At 57.0% G+C, this 13,728-nt stretch overlaps 1 protein-coding gene across 2 annotated transcripts; it reads right to left on the bottom strand.

Annotated features, from left to right (window-relative positions):
* Window positions 1-2,399: 2,399 nt before the first annotated feature.
* Window positions 2,400-13,483, bottom strand: MFGE8 (milk fat globule EGF and factor V/VIII domain containing). 2 transcript variants are annotated; one of them, XM_064669008.1, is made up of 10 exons: window positions 13,306-13,483; window positions 9,774-9,899; window positions 9,392-9,517; window positions 8,762-8,875; window positions 8,147-8,328; window positions 7,589-7,744; window positions 6,430-6,574; window positions 5,376-5,560; window positions 3,921-4,076; window positions 2,400-3,813 (listed from the first exon to the last, which is right to left on the bottom strand). In XM_064669008.1, exons 1-10 carry the CDS (start codon window positions 13,376-13,378, stop codon window positions 3,670-3,672), a joined length of 1,407 nt encoding a protein of 468 aa, XP_064525078.1. In that variant the 5' UTR covers window positions 13,379-13,483; the 3' UTR covers window positions 2,400-3,669. The 2 variants fall into 2 exon arrangements, with proteins under 2 accessions (XP_064525078.1, XP_064525077.1); XM_064669007.1 differs by having other exon boundaries at window positions 5,376-5,578; window positions 13,306-13,475.
* Between the last annotated feature and the right edge of the window lie 245 nt (window positions 13,484-13,728).

Below are 13,728 nucleotides of genomic sequence, written 5' to 3'. Positions count from 1 at the left end.
CTGTCCCGCAGCCCACAATGGAGGGGCAATTACATCTCCCGGCATGCGACCTGTGTGCTGCCCTGCATCCTGGCCGAGGGGCTGTGTCCCCCCCAGTCCCGCCCCTTGGCCAGAGAAGATGGTGGGATGACATCCCAGCTGCATCCCGGTGACCAGTGCCCCCCTGCAGTTGCTTGCCCAAGTTGCCCGTGTACCGGTAATCCAGCGACTGGGATGGTTCCCTCCACCCCCTACCTGTGCAGACAGACGGACAGCCCTGTCAGGGCACAGTGCTCCCTGGCATGGCCGTCCCATTGTTCCAGAGTCGAGGAACCAGCCCTACAGTGTCCGGTGCTGCCTGAGCTGCTTGCACTACAGCGCCTGCAGCAGCTATCCTCTGCCCTGCCTGAGGAGGGGAGTGGCAGCAGGGAAGGGGACAGGAATGCTTTTGTGCATCTCTTTTCAACAACAGCTCCTGGCTCACCTTTGGCCACGACTCTTGTTTGGATGCAGCCTTCTCCTTTCTCCTGGTCAACAGGCAGCATGGGGAAGGATCTGGCCACTGGCAGACCCAGAGGAAGAAGCAATCCCCTTCACTCCTTACCACCTCTCACTCTATTTGTTGCACTGCTGGAATGATCCCATATTTTTTTTCTGCTCCCTAGAACCTGGGTGGGACCACAGGTTTCAGAGTAAGCAAAGCTGTGCAGGGTCAGCATAGTTCTGACCCAGGAGCACATGTTTAGGGCATGTGTTTAGGGCTGGCTGAAACTTTGACTGAATGGGAGCCATAAAAATGTCATCCCTGTCCTCCTTGTCTCAAAGCCAGCAGCTGACAGGTCCGCCGTGGCCCCACCAGAGAGATTTGTCCATGAAATGCCACTGGCACTGGATGATTCCAGCAGGAACCTGTTGCCAAGGCCAGAACTGGGGAGGAACACTCACGTCCCTGGTAGGATGGAGGAGGTTATGATCTGTGCTGGGCTTTCCAGGTGGCGGTGAGAGGCAAGAGGATGCTGTCCCCGATGGCTGCTTCCTGAGGAACCAGCTCACAGCAGCTGGCAGCACAGGCAGCCGAGTCAGCAGGCAGCAGGGTGCCACAGCGTGCCGGCCATCCCGGCCTTCCTGCTGCTACAGCAACCCAGCTGCGTCCAGGAAGAGCATCCGAGGGATAGGGACAAACCATGAGAGGCTGTGCATGGCAGGGAAGGCACCCTGGCTCTCACCAATGTCCCCATCCTGGGGCTCCAGAGAAGGAAGGAAATGCAACAAGGTTGAGAAAGGGCTCAGCATCCGCCAGAGGGGCTCACTTGGGGGGTAGCAGTGGGCAGGGGAAGCAGCAGCCGGGGGCTGAGGATGAATCCCCTGCTCTGAGACACGGCATCTGCTCCTGTCACCCTCCTCACGGAGCCTCTGCCGTGTCTCTGGCTCAGGGTTGTCTTGGCTGGACTCGACGCGAACCGCTCTTATCTCTGCACCAGCTTCCCAGTGATAAGGGTGGCGTGTCTGGAGGTGAACCGGGCAGACTGTCCCCCCTGTCCCTGGCTGTAGCTGTGGCTGCTATTTGTCACCAAGCAGCCACAGCCACAGTGAATTCAGCCCAAGCTCTGCAAGCAGCCCCTCAACCCTCTGGTGCCTGGAGCTGGCACCCATAGAGTTAGGAAAGAGCCCACCTCCCACGGGCAAGGCCCAAGGAGGGGATGCCAGGATGAGCAGGGCACTGCTGGCAGCAAGAATGTGCATGAACGTTGTCCAGAGCTGTGGGGACAGAGAGCTGTGGTGGGAAGCAGGTGGTCCTTGGCCATTTGTACCAACCTCAGGGGTCCCTGCCCAGTGCAGCAGAAGACTCTGGGGAGGAGCAAATCTCCTCTGCTCTGTTCAGTCCAGTGCTCCTTCCCTACAAGGGACCCCACCCTCAATGCAGGGGGATCCTGCCCCACCCCTGCCCAGGGGGGCTCTGCTGGGAATATCCCTGTGGGCAGCCCTGGCAAAACTCACAGCTCCCTCCAGCCCTGGGATCACGCTGGGGTGTAAGAGCCAATCTAGCTCCGAGCTGGGGTATTTGCTAGAGGATCAAAGCCAAACGAGGAGACAAAGGGCGTGGGGTGCTGATAGAGGCTTCCCCTCCCCAGGTCCCTTCCCACTGTGCCTGGCCAGCTGCGAGCACAGGCTCCGGCAGCTGCAGACAGGGCGGAGGCAGCAGGGAAGATGTGCATAAAGCCCTGATACAGTTTTTCAGACTGGGAAGGGAGCTAGGAGGGTCTGTGAAAGCAGGAGAGGTGTGTGGTCAGTACAGCAGCTGGCAGCCCCCCAGGATGGAGGAGCCAGGTGGCTCAGAGGGGATCCTGGCGGATCACCGGACCTGCCGGGCTTTGGGAGATGGCTCTCAGGGAGGCACAGAGCAGACAAGCCAACAGCCCTAAAGTTTCAGCTGGTTTTAATACTGTCAGAGACACCCCGGAGCAGGGCTGCCGCCACCATCCCACCCAGGCTCCCTTGGCCCCACGGCCACTTCACATCCCAGCAGGCAGGGGAAGCATCGCTGCCAGCCCGGTACCGCCCGCCCGTGCTCCCACCTGCTGGTGCTGGGTCTCGCTCATCTCCTACTGCTAATCCTGAGAGCATTGCAAGAGGCTCCTCTCCACCCCACAAAAAGGGGAAAAAAATCAGGTTACGAAAAGGGTCATAGCACAGCTCTCTACCTGCTGCATTTGGGTGGTTTAACTACCACCTTTCCCATTTTTTTCCATATCCTTGTGGATACAAAACCATCCCTCCCCACTACCAGATCGCAGTCCCCCTGGTCACCACTCAGCTCTGGGGACAACAGACCTCTAGACACCCCAAACTGCAGTGAGTTGGGGATGGCAGCAATGCTGAGACTTGGGAGGACACTGGAGCTGGCACCCCAGGAAGGGGAATGGGGAATGCCTGCCAAAATGCCAGCCATGGTGCCTGCTGGAGCATCCAGCAGGTAGAGCCACCAGTAATGGGGACCCAGTGCCTCTTGACAAGAGCCATCTCATCACTCTCCTCGCACTATGCGGTGCTGACACCACAGGCAAGGATATCCAGGGCCTGGCAAAATGGGCTGGGTACAACAGCTGAGTTTTTTCAGAGGATTTTCAAGAGCCCCTGCTTGCAGATGTGCAGGGAGCAGGAGGGACAACAGAGGCTGCAAGCCCAGGGTGCCTGCCCTAAGCCCCTGAAAACTGCTGAGCCCCAAGAAGGTACAGGCAAGGGACTGCCACTGGCTGCAGACTCTCTGCTGGAAGCAGAAGCAAGAAGGGGGAGAAAATTTGTCCCCAGCTTTAGCTGGGAGTATACAGCCAAGCCCTGATTGCAGGACAGGGTCCCCCAGCAAAGCCCCATTTGCAGGATGGGGTCCCCCAAGGAAGCCCGAGTTGCAGGAGAGGATCCCCCAGCCAAGTCCCAGTTGCAGGGGGGGGTCTCAGCCCTGGCTGGCACGGCAAAAGGGCAGGAGCCGTCCCCACATCCCACCTGCAAGGGCCCCGTAAAGCGCAGTGCTGCAGCCCCAGCACCAACGCGGGGCAGGGGAGCCCTCTCGGCTGCCTTCCGACTGTGGGGACATGGAGAGGGGGTGTGAGGTCGGAGCAGGAGCGGGCAGGGGCGGGCAGGGCGCAGGCTGGGCGGCGGGGAAGAGCAGTCCCGTCCTTCCTCCCCTCACGCCTACTCATCGCAGCCCAGCAGCTCCACCCGCAGGGTGATGCGGTTGTGCCAGGCCACGGGCAGGATGCGGACGAAGCGGGCGTAGAAGGGCACATCGAACACATTCTTCTTATGTGAGTAGTTGTCACTGTTGCCGTGGAAGATCTAGGAGGGGACAGGTGGGTTTCAGTGCTGCTGGGATCTCCCCACTGCCACCCACCCCTCCCCACCATGGCATCCCTGAGCCCCAGAAGGTCACTGCCCACACCCACCTTGGTGCTGTTTGTCTGGCCATCCCGGTATAGGGTCCAGGACGTGCCATTGTCACTGTAGGCCACCTTGTAGGCTGCCACATACTGGATGTGCCCAAAGTCACGGGCTCCTTGCGTGATGATTCCTGTCACCTTCTTCTGGTCCCGGAGGTCGATCTGGCACAGGGACAAGGCTTGTCACAACTCCTTTGTAGGGGTGGTGCTCTCACCCTACAGCACCCTTCATGTTCCAGAGGCATTCAGGATGAGCTGGCCCTCAGGGGTCAAGAATGGAGAAAACAACACTTGACCCCCACCTCAATGCCAGGCAACACATAAAACACTACTGTGAAATATTTGATCCTTCAACACTCACAGCATTTCTCAAGGCAATCTAAAGTGGGCACAAACCCACCGCCTCAGTGCCCTTGCCCACTCCTGCCATCTCCACATTTTTTGCTGAAAATGTCAATGTGGGAATGACGGCAAAAAATCTCCATTCAAAAAAAATTAAGGATTCCCGGAGGAAATGCATTTCCACTGGAAAGCAGCTCTTGCTGAGAAAATATGCCGTTCAGCACAGGCTGACATTTGGGTTTTAAGTGAGATGGTTTCTATTCTCTTTACTCTGCCACGCTGTGCTACTGCTGCTGGCGCAGGGTAAACCAGGAAAGGAGCTGAAAGTCTCCTTAATTTAGTTCTTTTTCCATGCTCATCAAGGGCAGTTCCAGCTACACAATATAAATCCTGAGTTTATATGTAAATCTATACACACATACACAAACAGGCAGTCTGTGGTGCAACAGCCCAACTCAGCGTGTCATCCTGACCCCAACAGCCAACGTCTTGATAAGCTGCTTTATTTAGGACTGTGAAACAGCTGCTTTTAATCATTTCCCAAATAAAAAGCGGGACAAATATCTAAACTGCTTTGTCCTATTATGTCATGTGAATCATGTGAAAAGTATAAAAACAGGGTAGGAAAGGAAACCGAGAAGGAAATTTCAAAACTATTTGTTTCCATTCCAGACTGAGAAGAGAAAAGCAAACCTGATTTTTTTTTCTGCAAAACAGAAACATGGTGTTCTGGGCAGCCAGAGGGTTGTGGGACAGTCATCTCAGGCTGAGATGACATTTCCTCAAGGGGTGATGCAGAGTTGGGGTGTTGTATGCTTGATGTACCCACGAGGTACAGAGACAGCACCACCTTGTCCCTACGGGCATTGACCCAGAGCTCCAGGACTGCTGTCAAAACCAGTGGCTGTGGTCCCATCCTGACCTGCCCCTGTGTCCCCAGCTCAGGGAGTGTGCTGCCGTGCCCCACAGCAAGGCGCTCTGCCCACCCCATCAGGGGTGCCCATCCTCCTTCCAGCCACCTCAGCACAGGAGGTGACCCCAGGCACATGAGGTGGCCCCAGACACAGCTGGAGAAGCTGGGGAGACACGAGGTTACAGAGGGAGGGCCCAGAGACCCACCTGCAGCCACTCGGACTGGCCATTGTTTAGCGCGGTCCAGGCGTTGGTTTTGCCCGTCGTGTCCAGGCGAGCGTAATGGGGGTGCCAGGTAAAGGCATCGATGCCCCAGGTCTTGTAGACGCTGGAGGCTGTGATCTGCTGGTCGGAGATCAGGCGGGATTTCATGCCCAGAGGCTCCGAGCAACCTGCCGTGTTGAAATACACTGTAACACAACAGTTTACACAGGCAGTGAAAGGGAAAGAGTCCACAGCACCGACGCGAGCAAAACCCCGCAGCCCTGCCAAGAAGCCATCCCCACATTCCCATGTTTCCATAGCCTGGAGCAGCAACAGGGCCAGGCAGGGAAATGCTCAGCAGAGGTATAGGGCTGCCTTTTCCCAGGATTTTTAGCTCCCAGCTATTCCCTGTCTCACAGTGCCTCCTGCTGCAGAGACAAGCAGATGTCCCCACAGCACAGCATAGCCCTGGAATACAGAAAGCTTTGGCAGGAGGCAGAGGAGGATGTTTTCATGAGTGAAGAGAGCAATGCAAAGACATCCCCAGCCAACATCATGGATGGTGCCACACCCGCATAGCAGCAGGATAGGACCCAAGCCCCCAGAGCATCCCACTCCCACACAGACACATGAGTCCCACTCGGCTGCTGGAGATGTGCCACAGAGCAGGAATATGAGTGGCACAGGGAAAGGGCTCACCCCTCACATTTCCCAGAGTACTTTGATCCTCTGGTGCTTTTCAAGCTCCCCATCAGGAAAAGCAGCCAGTTCACAGCTGGAGCTGACAGGGAGGGGGCACAATAAAAAGTCCTGGCTTGGAAGGTGTTAGAGGTGTTAGCAGCAAGAGAATGCAGCTCAAGCTGGCTGAGCCAGTGGGATTAACAGCCTGTGCTCCCCAAACACACCCCAGGGTATTTCCAGGCACCAGCCTCAGGAAAAACAAGCACTGACAAATCCCTTGTGCTGGGTGATCAGAAACAGGACAAGGGGTGATGCCCTGCTCCGTGTCACCCCCTGCCCTGCGGCCCCTGGGGAGGGGAGAGCCACCAACATTTACCGTTCATCTCACAGCCGATGAGCTCAAAGCGCAGCGTGCAGGCCCGGCGGCACATCACGGGGTAGATGCGGATGAACTGGGCCGTGATGGGGGGGTTGAACATGTTGGTCTTCATGGTGCCATAGTCCATGTTCCCCTCAAAAACCTGCAACAGTGAGCAGGGCTGAGTGGCCCAGCCCTCCCACGGCCTCCTGCATCAAATCCCTTGCACAGCAGACGGACAGACCTTAGCATTGCCAGTGGCAATAGGGCTGCCTTTTCCCAGGATTTTTAGCTCCCAGCTATTCCCTGTCTCACAGTGCCTCCTGCTGCAGATGTCCCCACAGCACAGCACAGCCCTGGAATAGAGAAAGCTTTGGCAGGAGGCAGAGGAGGATGTTTTCATGAGTAAAAGAGGGGAAAGCCGGGCTCTGCTCTCCTGCCCTGGAGCAGTATGTGACTTTGCAGCAGCTTCAACACTCTCAACAGAGCTTTGCAATACTTTCTAATTCATCCTCACCCCCACAGAGCCACACATGCAGCAACATCCACTCCCTCCCACTATCACAATGCTCCACAAATCATGAAAAAAAGCATAGAGGTAACTTGCTTCTTTCTTTTTAACACAACAAATAGAGTCAGGTCATGTTTTCATGCGTTTTTTTCCACTGCTGCAGAAACCAGAGGAATTTTTCATTTTTGTTAAGCAAAGCAGATACTCACAAACATTTCCTGGATGCTCAAAAATCCACCAGGAGACATTTGCCATAAAGAACTGAGAGTGGAGAGCACTGCAATCTATGAGTACTTCTGCTCTGAGACACACTCTCAACTAGTGCTTAGTGCAGACACATAAGCCACCCAAGCTGTTCAGTAGCACTGTCAGACCATGCCCAGTTCCCAGTGTGTCAGTGATAAAGATATTATCTGAATGACCTAAATATGTCAGTGCCGCTTCTTTGATTATGCTTATTATGGTCAATTAAACAGAGGCAGAGAGCACTTCTCGGCACTGGAACTGCCTGTGCCATCTCACTACTAGGATGGCTCTCAACACGGCTTTGGCCCAGGTCAAAAGCATTTTTCCACACACGGGGACGCTTTGGGATGCAGCTCACAGCCACTCCAGCATGGGGTGGGGGGAGCTGGGACACCCCCTATGCAGAGCATTGCAGCCCACCTTGTCTACATCCAGCTTCTCATCCTTGAAGAAGGTGAACTCCCGCCCATCCAGGCTGTAGGCGACTTTGTAGGCGCGGACGAACTCCTGCTGCCCCACGCGGCGCGCGCCCTGCGTGATGATCCCGCTCAGCCGCATCTTCCGCAGCAGGTTGGCCTGTGGAGGGGAGGAGGATGAACAGGGCACAGCACAGAGAGGGTGCACAGCCCCTACATCGACCAGCACCACCAAGCCTGGATGGGAGGGCGGGCTTACACTCAGCATTGGGACCGGGAGAGAGGATGCCCAGGGCACTATGACTTCCCCCAGGCAAAAGCCCTCCATCCCTCCATCCCTGCATCCCATGGTGGGTAGACCAGGGATCACCACCCCAGGTTCCCAGCTTCTTCCAACAGACTTGCCTTCTCCAGGCACATCCCAAGATGCCCCTTGCTGCAGAAATTTAGCCCCGCATTTGCCACCAGGAGCAGGGAAACCACATGACAGCAGTGCTGCAAGATCAGCCATGGCTACCGGGGCTGCTCTCTATGCTGGTGCTCCCAGTCCTGCCGCAGGTACCTGGATCCAGGGGCTCTTGTCATAGTTGCTGGAGGTCCAGGCATTGACAATGCCGTGGTTGTTGAGGCGGGCAAGCTCTGGTCCCCAGCGCTGAAGGCCAAGGAAGCCGTAGTAAACAGAGGATGCCGAGAGCTGGGCGTCAGAGATGGCTCCTCCTTCCATGCCCAGGAGAACAGCACAGCCTGGGGACAATGGGAAGATCAGGGCCAAAGAGAGACAGTAACCAGGGAGCAGAACTAGAGGTCATTTGTTTCTTGTCTGGGGACAGAGAAGGAAATGGAGGCCAGTCCTAGGATCTGGTTGTCCCCAGGGTGTCCCCTGCTCATCAGCCCTCATCCAAAACCACACCATCCATCTGTCCCCCTCACAGTACAGAGGTCTGGGGTGAAAGGGCCATCCGGGGGCCACCCCAGAGCACCTTCCCAAGGATGTTCCCTCCATTAGGACCAGGCTGGCTAGCATCAAGGGCAGCCAGCACACTAGCACCCATAGCTGCCCTTCAGATCCCCTAACCCAGCTAGTGAGACCTCTCCTTGGCACACTGGCAATGACAGACAGAATAGCGGGGAACAGGGAAGGAAAGGGAATTCTGTACAGTTAGTGCCAGGGACTTACGGACGTGGCAGGTCTTCCCCAAGAATGGAGAAGGACACTTGCAGGTGTAGTCACCATCCAGGTCCAGGCAGGTGCCTCCATTTTTGCAAGGTTGGGAGGAGCACTCGTTCTTGTCTAGGAGACAGAGTGGGGGAGCTCAGGAGGTGATCCCAGAATCAATCCTGGAGAGGAGACCCCTCATTTGGTGCAGCGGGAAGAGGGGAGGCATCCCCTTTGCAAGGGCCATGGCAGAGTCCCTGATGATAGGGTGGCACAGGTTGAAGCTCCAACCCAAGGAGCCATCTACAACACATCCCCACTGAGTGCAATCACAGGAGTGCACTGGGACACTCAAGGCTGGGAGCCCACACAGAGCAGGTTGAGCCTTGAGGCATCTCTTGTCTCATTACTCGAGGCACTGTGTCCCTCCAGAGATGCAGAACAAGGCTCAGACACAGCCTGCCCCTGTGCCATGGTCCTTCCCTCCACCCTGCAAGTTGCAAAACAGCCCATGGTCCCTGACAGAAGCTGGTGTCCCACACAGTCACAGCTGCAAACACCCTCCAGTTGTTAGCCCAGAATTGTCCAGAGGGACTCCAAGCCTTAGTGGAGAAGCAGCTTCCCCTGGCCCCCTCACAGCACCATACTCACTGATCTGGCAGTGCACCCCATCGTACCCCGTGGGGCACTTGCAGATATAGTCAGTGAAGACATCCCCTCGGTTTGGGACCAGCTGGCACTCGCCATTGTTGTGGCAAGGATTGGGGTGGCAGGGGCCTGGGGAGGGGAAAAAACAGCTGTAATAAAGGCGCAGGTGGAAAATAAGAGCATCCAGTGGGCTGCCACTCCCCAAAGACATTGCATTCCCCCCAGGTGTATCCCGTCACCATATGCATGCTTGGATCTCGTGTCCATCCGCCATCAGCAAGGCTGGACCCCGGGGGCAGTGGTGTAGGACCACAGCAAGGGCATACTAACTTCCTGCAAGGCTCCTGGCCTTCATGGAGCACCCAGGAGAGGGTCAGCTCCTCACCTTTCTCCGTCTCATTGCAGTCAATCCCAACGTAGCCCTCAGGGCAGATGCAGAAGAAGGGGGCCTCATTAATCCCAGTCAGGCAGGTGCCTCCATTCTGACAGTGGTTCACATCACAGAAGTCACCTGGGAGTAAAGCCATGTGTCACTGCAAACCGTCCTCGAGGCAGGCATCCACCAGAACCCCATGGATGCACACGAAGGCATCCCAACCCAAAAGCAGGAACTAGTCTGCTGCAGATTCCACGAGGAGGGGAGCACCTGGTAGGGACCAACTGCTGGATCCTGCACAGGGCTGCTAAAATTCAAGAGTGATGGTTAAGACCAGGAGCATGAGAGAGCAGCAAGGACCTGCTCTGCTCTGGCACATTAAAAAGGGGGTTTAACAGAGCCTGCACATCAAAGGGAGGACAGGGGAAACCCAGGGCTTTGGTGCATCAAATGTCTCTGACATTTGGCTGGGAAGCAGGGATGGCCAGGCTGGGGTGCACTTGGGCACGAGCAGGACAGGATCATTCAAGGGAAAGGGGCTGGTGCCACTGCTAGGTTTTGCTCATGGAAGTTTGTACTTGTAAGAACACAAGCAAAAAAAATTGTAGGGGGAGCCTGCATGCCTCAGTTCCCAGATGCTGGAGACATGCAGGGAGGGAGTACAGAGTCCATCCCTGCAGAACATCTGCCAGACTTTCATCAGTCTCCAAGCAGCTCCCACAAGTCAGCCCCAGCTCACAGACAGGTTCCCCTAGGGAACTAGTAGGGCTGCACCATCTTCTCTGCCTGTTCATCCACTTCCAGCATCTCCCATGGTATAGGGTTTACGTGGCAAAGCGGTGGTGGTGGCAAGAGGCTGGAAGGGTGGCTCCTCCAAGAAGACACCAGGAGGTGCTCCCATGTTGGAGACAGCCAGTCCCAGACAATGCCAAAACAGACCCTCTGCTGCCCAAAGCCATGCCCATCACCAACAGTCGGGTTGCTTCTGTGATAATAAACCCAAGACAAAGTAAAAAGCACTGCACAGCAGCTGTGGGCAAGGAGTGAGAAATATGTGAAACAGCCTTGCAGACACCCCCTTATTCACTTGCAGAGAATAAGGAGGAGAAGGACGTGCTCCAAGTGCTGGAGCAGGGATTCCACTGCAGCCCATGGAAAAGATCTGTCTCCCTGCAGCCTGTGGAGGACCACAGGGGAGCAGATATCCACACCGCAGCCCACAGAGGATGCCAGGCTGGAACAGTCTCTTCCTTATGGACTGTATCTCATGGAAAGGACCCACAACAGAGCAGTTCACGAAGAACTGCAGCCCATGGGAAGGACCCACGCTGGATCTTTGCCTTCTTTTTCCCACCCTATCCTGTTCAGGAGGGGAGTGAGTGAAGTCAGCCCACCGCACCCATCAACCTTCTGCTCCCCATTGCAGGGCTGAATCAGATTGCAAGAGCTGGGCTGAAATTCCTCCCACCCTTAATTAATTCTGCCCTAAAAGCTGCAAGACAGCAACATTCTCCATAAACCTACATCAGATTTCCACAGAACTGGCTGAAAGCCTCAGTAACTCCTCACCAAGCGCTAGGACAGCACATCCCTTGATGGCAGGCTCTTCTCTGCCACACTGCAGGAGTCAGAGCAAGGGCTGAACCCAGGTGGAGACCCAGGAATAACCCTTCACTACCTGCATGACCTGGAGAAGGTGGAAGTTAACAAGCTGTGGGCTCGCTGCCCAGACCCACACCAAACAGCGCAGTTCTCATTAGCCTAAGCTACTACTCAGTGAGCTCCTACTCATTAGTCCTATAATAGCAGGACTCCTTCGAGTTAATCCTACTCTTCCTGACACTCCACATCTGTAGGGTACACACTGGTGGCAGACAGGCCAACATCAGATGAAGGTTTCCAAAAAGATGCTGTAGCTCCCTTAGCTCAGCCTCAGGAGGCAGAAAAACTTGGGCAGCGGTTCAAGTTGCTGCCTGCACTGCCCAGCCTGTTCTGCATGACCTCATGCTCCATCAATGCGCTGCCATGAGCTACACCATGGGAAGAGAGGGCTCCTGCTGATACTGGGGATGCCTTTGCCCCACGCCCCTCCACAGGTCTCAGGCACATCCAGCCTCCCCATCCCAAGGATCTCTCCCGGCAGCCAGCCAAGACCTTGCAGACAGAACGGCCTCTGTTCAGCAGCGGCTGCCTCCCCAGGCATGGAGCACCAAGGAACGTGTCCTCCCCAGCATCCTCACTGCCTCCAGCGCAGGAGTGTCTGGGGTGGGACACTGCAGCAAAGCAGCAAGGGCTCCTCCCAAGGTCAGGACAGGAGGGGTCCCAGTTTTATACTTCAGTTATTCCAAGTAACTGGACTCCCTTTTATTCCCTCCCAGGAATAATTCCTTACGTGGTGGGTCTCAGTAGCCAGCCCCCTTCCTAGCAGTGAGGCACACAGGTCACATTTTCCACTGTAGCAAGCAGTTTTGGATGCTCCTGGTTTCGGAGCAGTTCAGCATCTCCATCCTCCACACTCATTTTTCTCTGGTCGGGGACAGAGCTGTCACAGACTGAACACTCAGGAACCAAGGCAACAAAGATCAGCCACTGCTTTTGAAAATGTTTGCTTATATGAACCCACAGCCTGGCTGGAAGGCAAAAATAACATCCTCCAAATACTGCGACAGCTCATCCCAGCAGGGCTGGGGGAGGTCAGGTCTCGAGAGGGCAAAAAGGGCACCTCAGCCCAGGGAGAGTGAACACAAACAGGGCCTTCCTCACCTCTTCCTGCTGCCCTTTGTCCCTTGGCCTGGAGCCTCCACTTGGGCTTTGCTCCCCTTTTCTCTGGTCTCCTCCATCCCTTTTTGGAACCAATCGCCCCAGACATGACCCACAGGGTGATGATGGTGCTGCTACTCCCCGGGGTTCCCCTGGCCAGGCCAGCCGGGCGCGCAGTACCAGGCGGTCCCAGGGAGGTTGTTTACATTGTGAGCACGGTTATCTCAGCCTGAGAGCACGGGATAACCCAGCTGAGCGACTCACGGCTCGGGAGCGAGGACGGGGCCATGGACACGAGTTCCTCTGCTCCTGCAGCGGCAGCCCTGGGGCTGCGCACCCTCTCACTCGCACCCCTGCACCCCACATCCGGCAGCTGGGACCCGCTCATCCTGCACCCCACATCCTCTCGCTCTGCATCCAGATCCCCAGCACCGCGGATCCTCAGCATCCCGGCTTCCCCTGCACACTGGACAACCCCTGCACCCTGGATGCCCTGCACTCCGGATCCCTCGCACTCCAGATCCCCACCATCCCGGGATCCTCGGTACTCTGGATCCCCTGCTCCTCACGCTCCCCTGCACCGCGGATTCCCTGCATACCGGACAACACTGCACTCAAGATACCGGATCCCCAGCACCTCAGGCTCCTCACCGCCCTGGCTCCCCTGTACCACGGGACCCCCGGCACCTCTGAACTCCGGCACTCCAACACCCCACGCTCCCTGGCAGCGAGGTTTTCCTGCACCCGGGCTCCTCGGCATCCCGGGCTCCCCGGCACTCACCGGCCACGAGCAGCAGCAGCGAGAGCCCCAGCGCCAGGGCCAACAGCAGTCGCAACAACCTCGCCATCCTCATGTTGCGTCCCGAGCCGCGCCGAGCCGATCCGTGCGATCCCCACCGAGCCGCTCCGCTCCGCTCGCCGCGGGGCTCGGGGCGGGCAGTGACTCAGCCCGGCCCGGCGGCCCCACGTGCTCCGCCGCCCGCCCCCGGGGCGGGACCGGGACCGGGACCGGCCCCGCCGAGCCTGGCACAGCCCCACCGAGGGTCCGCGACCCGGGGGAGCCCCCTCGGGGGTGCAGGCAGCGCTGGGGGTGCAGGCAGCACTGGGGGTGCAGGCAGCAAAGGGAGAACCGCAGCCAGCCCGGGGTGTAGGGTTCAGGCAGGCAGCAGGAGGGAGAGAGGCAGGGTTGTGGACTGGCCTCAGA

This window comes from Pseudopipra pipra, chromosome 12 (assembly GCF_036250125.1).
Source record: "Pseudopipra pipra isolate bDixPip1 chromosome 12, bDixPip1.hap1, whole genome shotgun sequence".
Classification (NCBI taxonomy): Eukaryota; Metazoa; Chordata; class Aves; order Passeriformes; family Pipridae; genus Pseudopipra; species Pseudopipra pipra.
This window is presented reverse-complemented; position numbering and strand designations above follow the sequence as displayed.

What these genes read in the sequence shown, in the direction of transcription:
- MFGE8 (XM_064669007.1), bottom strand. Translation starts at nt 13,378, where the DNA reads ATGAGGATGGCGAGGTTGTTGCGACTGCTGTTGGCCCTGGCGCTGGGG. An exon ending in GCTGCTGCTGCTCGTGGCCG is followed by an intron (nt 9,900 to 13,305) that starts GTGAGTGCCGGG and finishes CTTTACTCCCAG; the next exon opens with GTGACTTCTGTGATGTGAAC. An exon ending in GGGGAAGACCTGCCACGTCC is followed by an intron (nt 8,329 to 8,761) that starts GTAAGTCCCTGG and finishes CATTGTCCCCAG; the next exon opens with GCTGTGCTGTTCTCCTGGGC.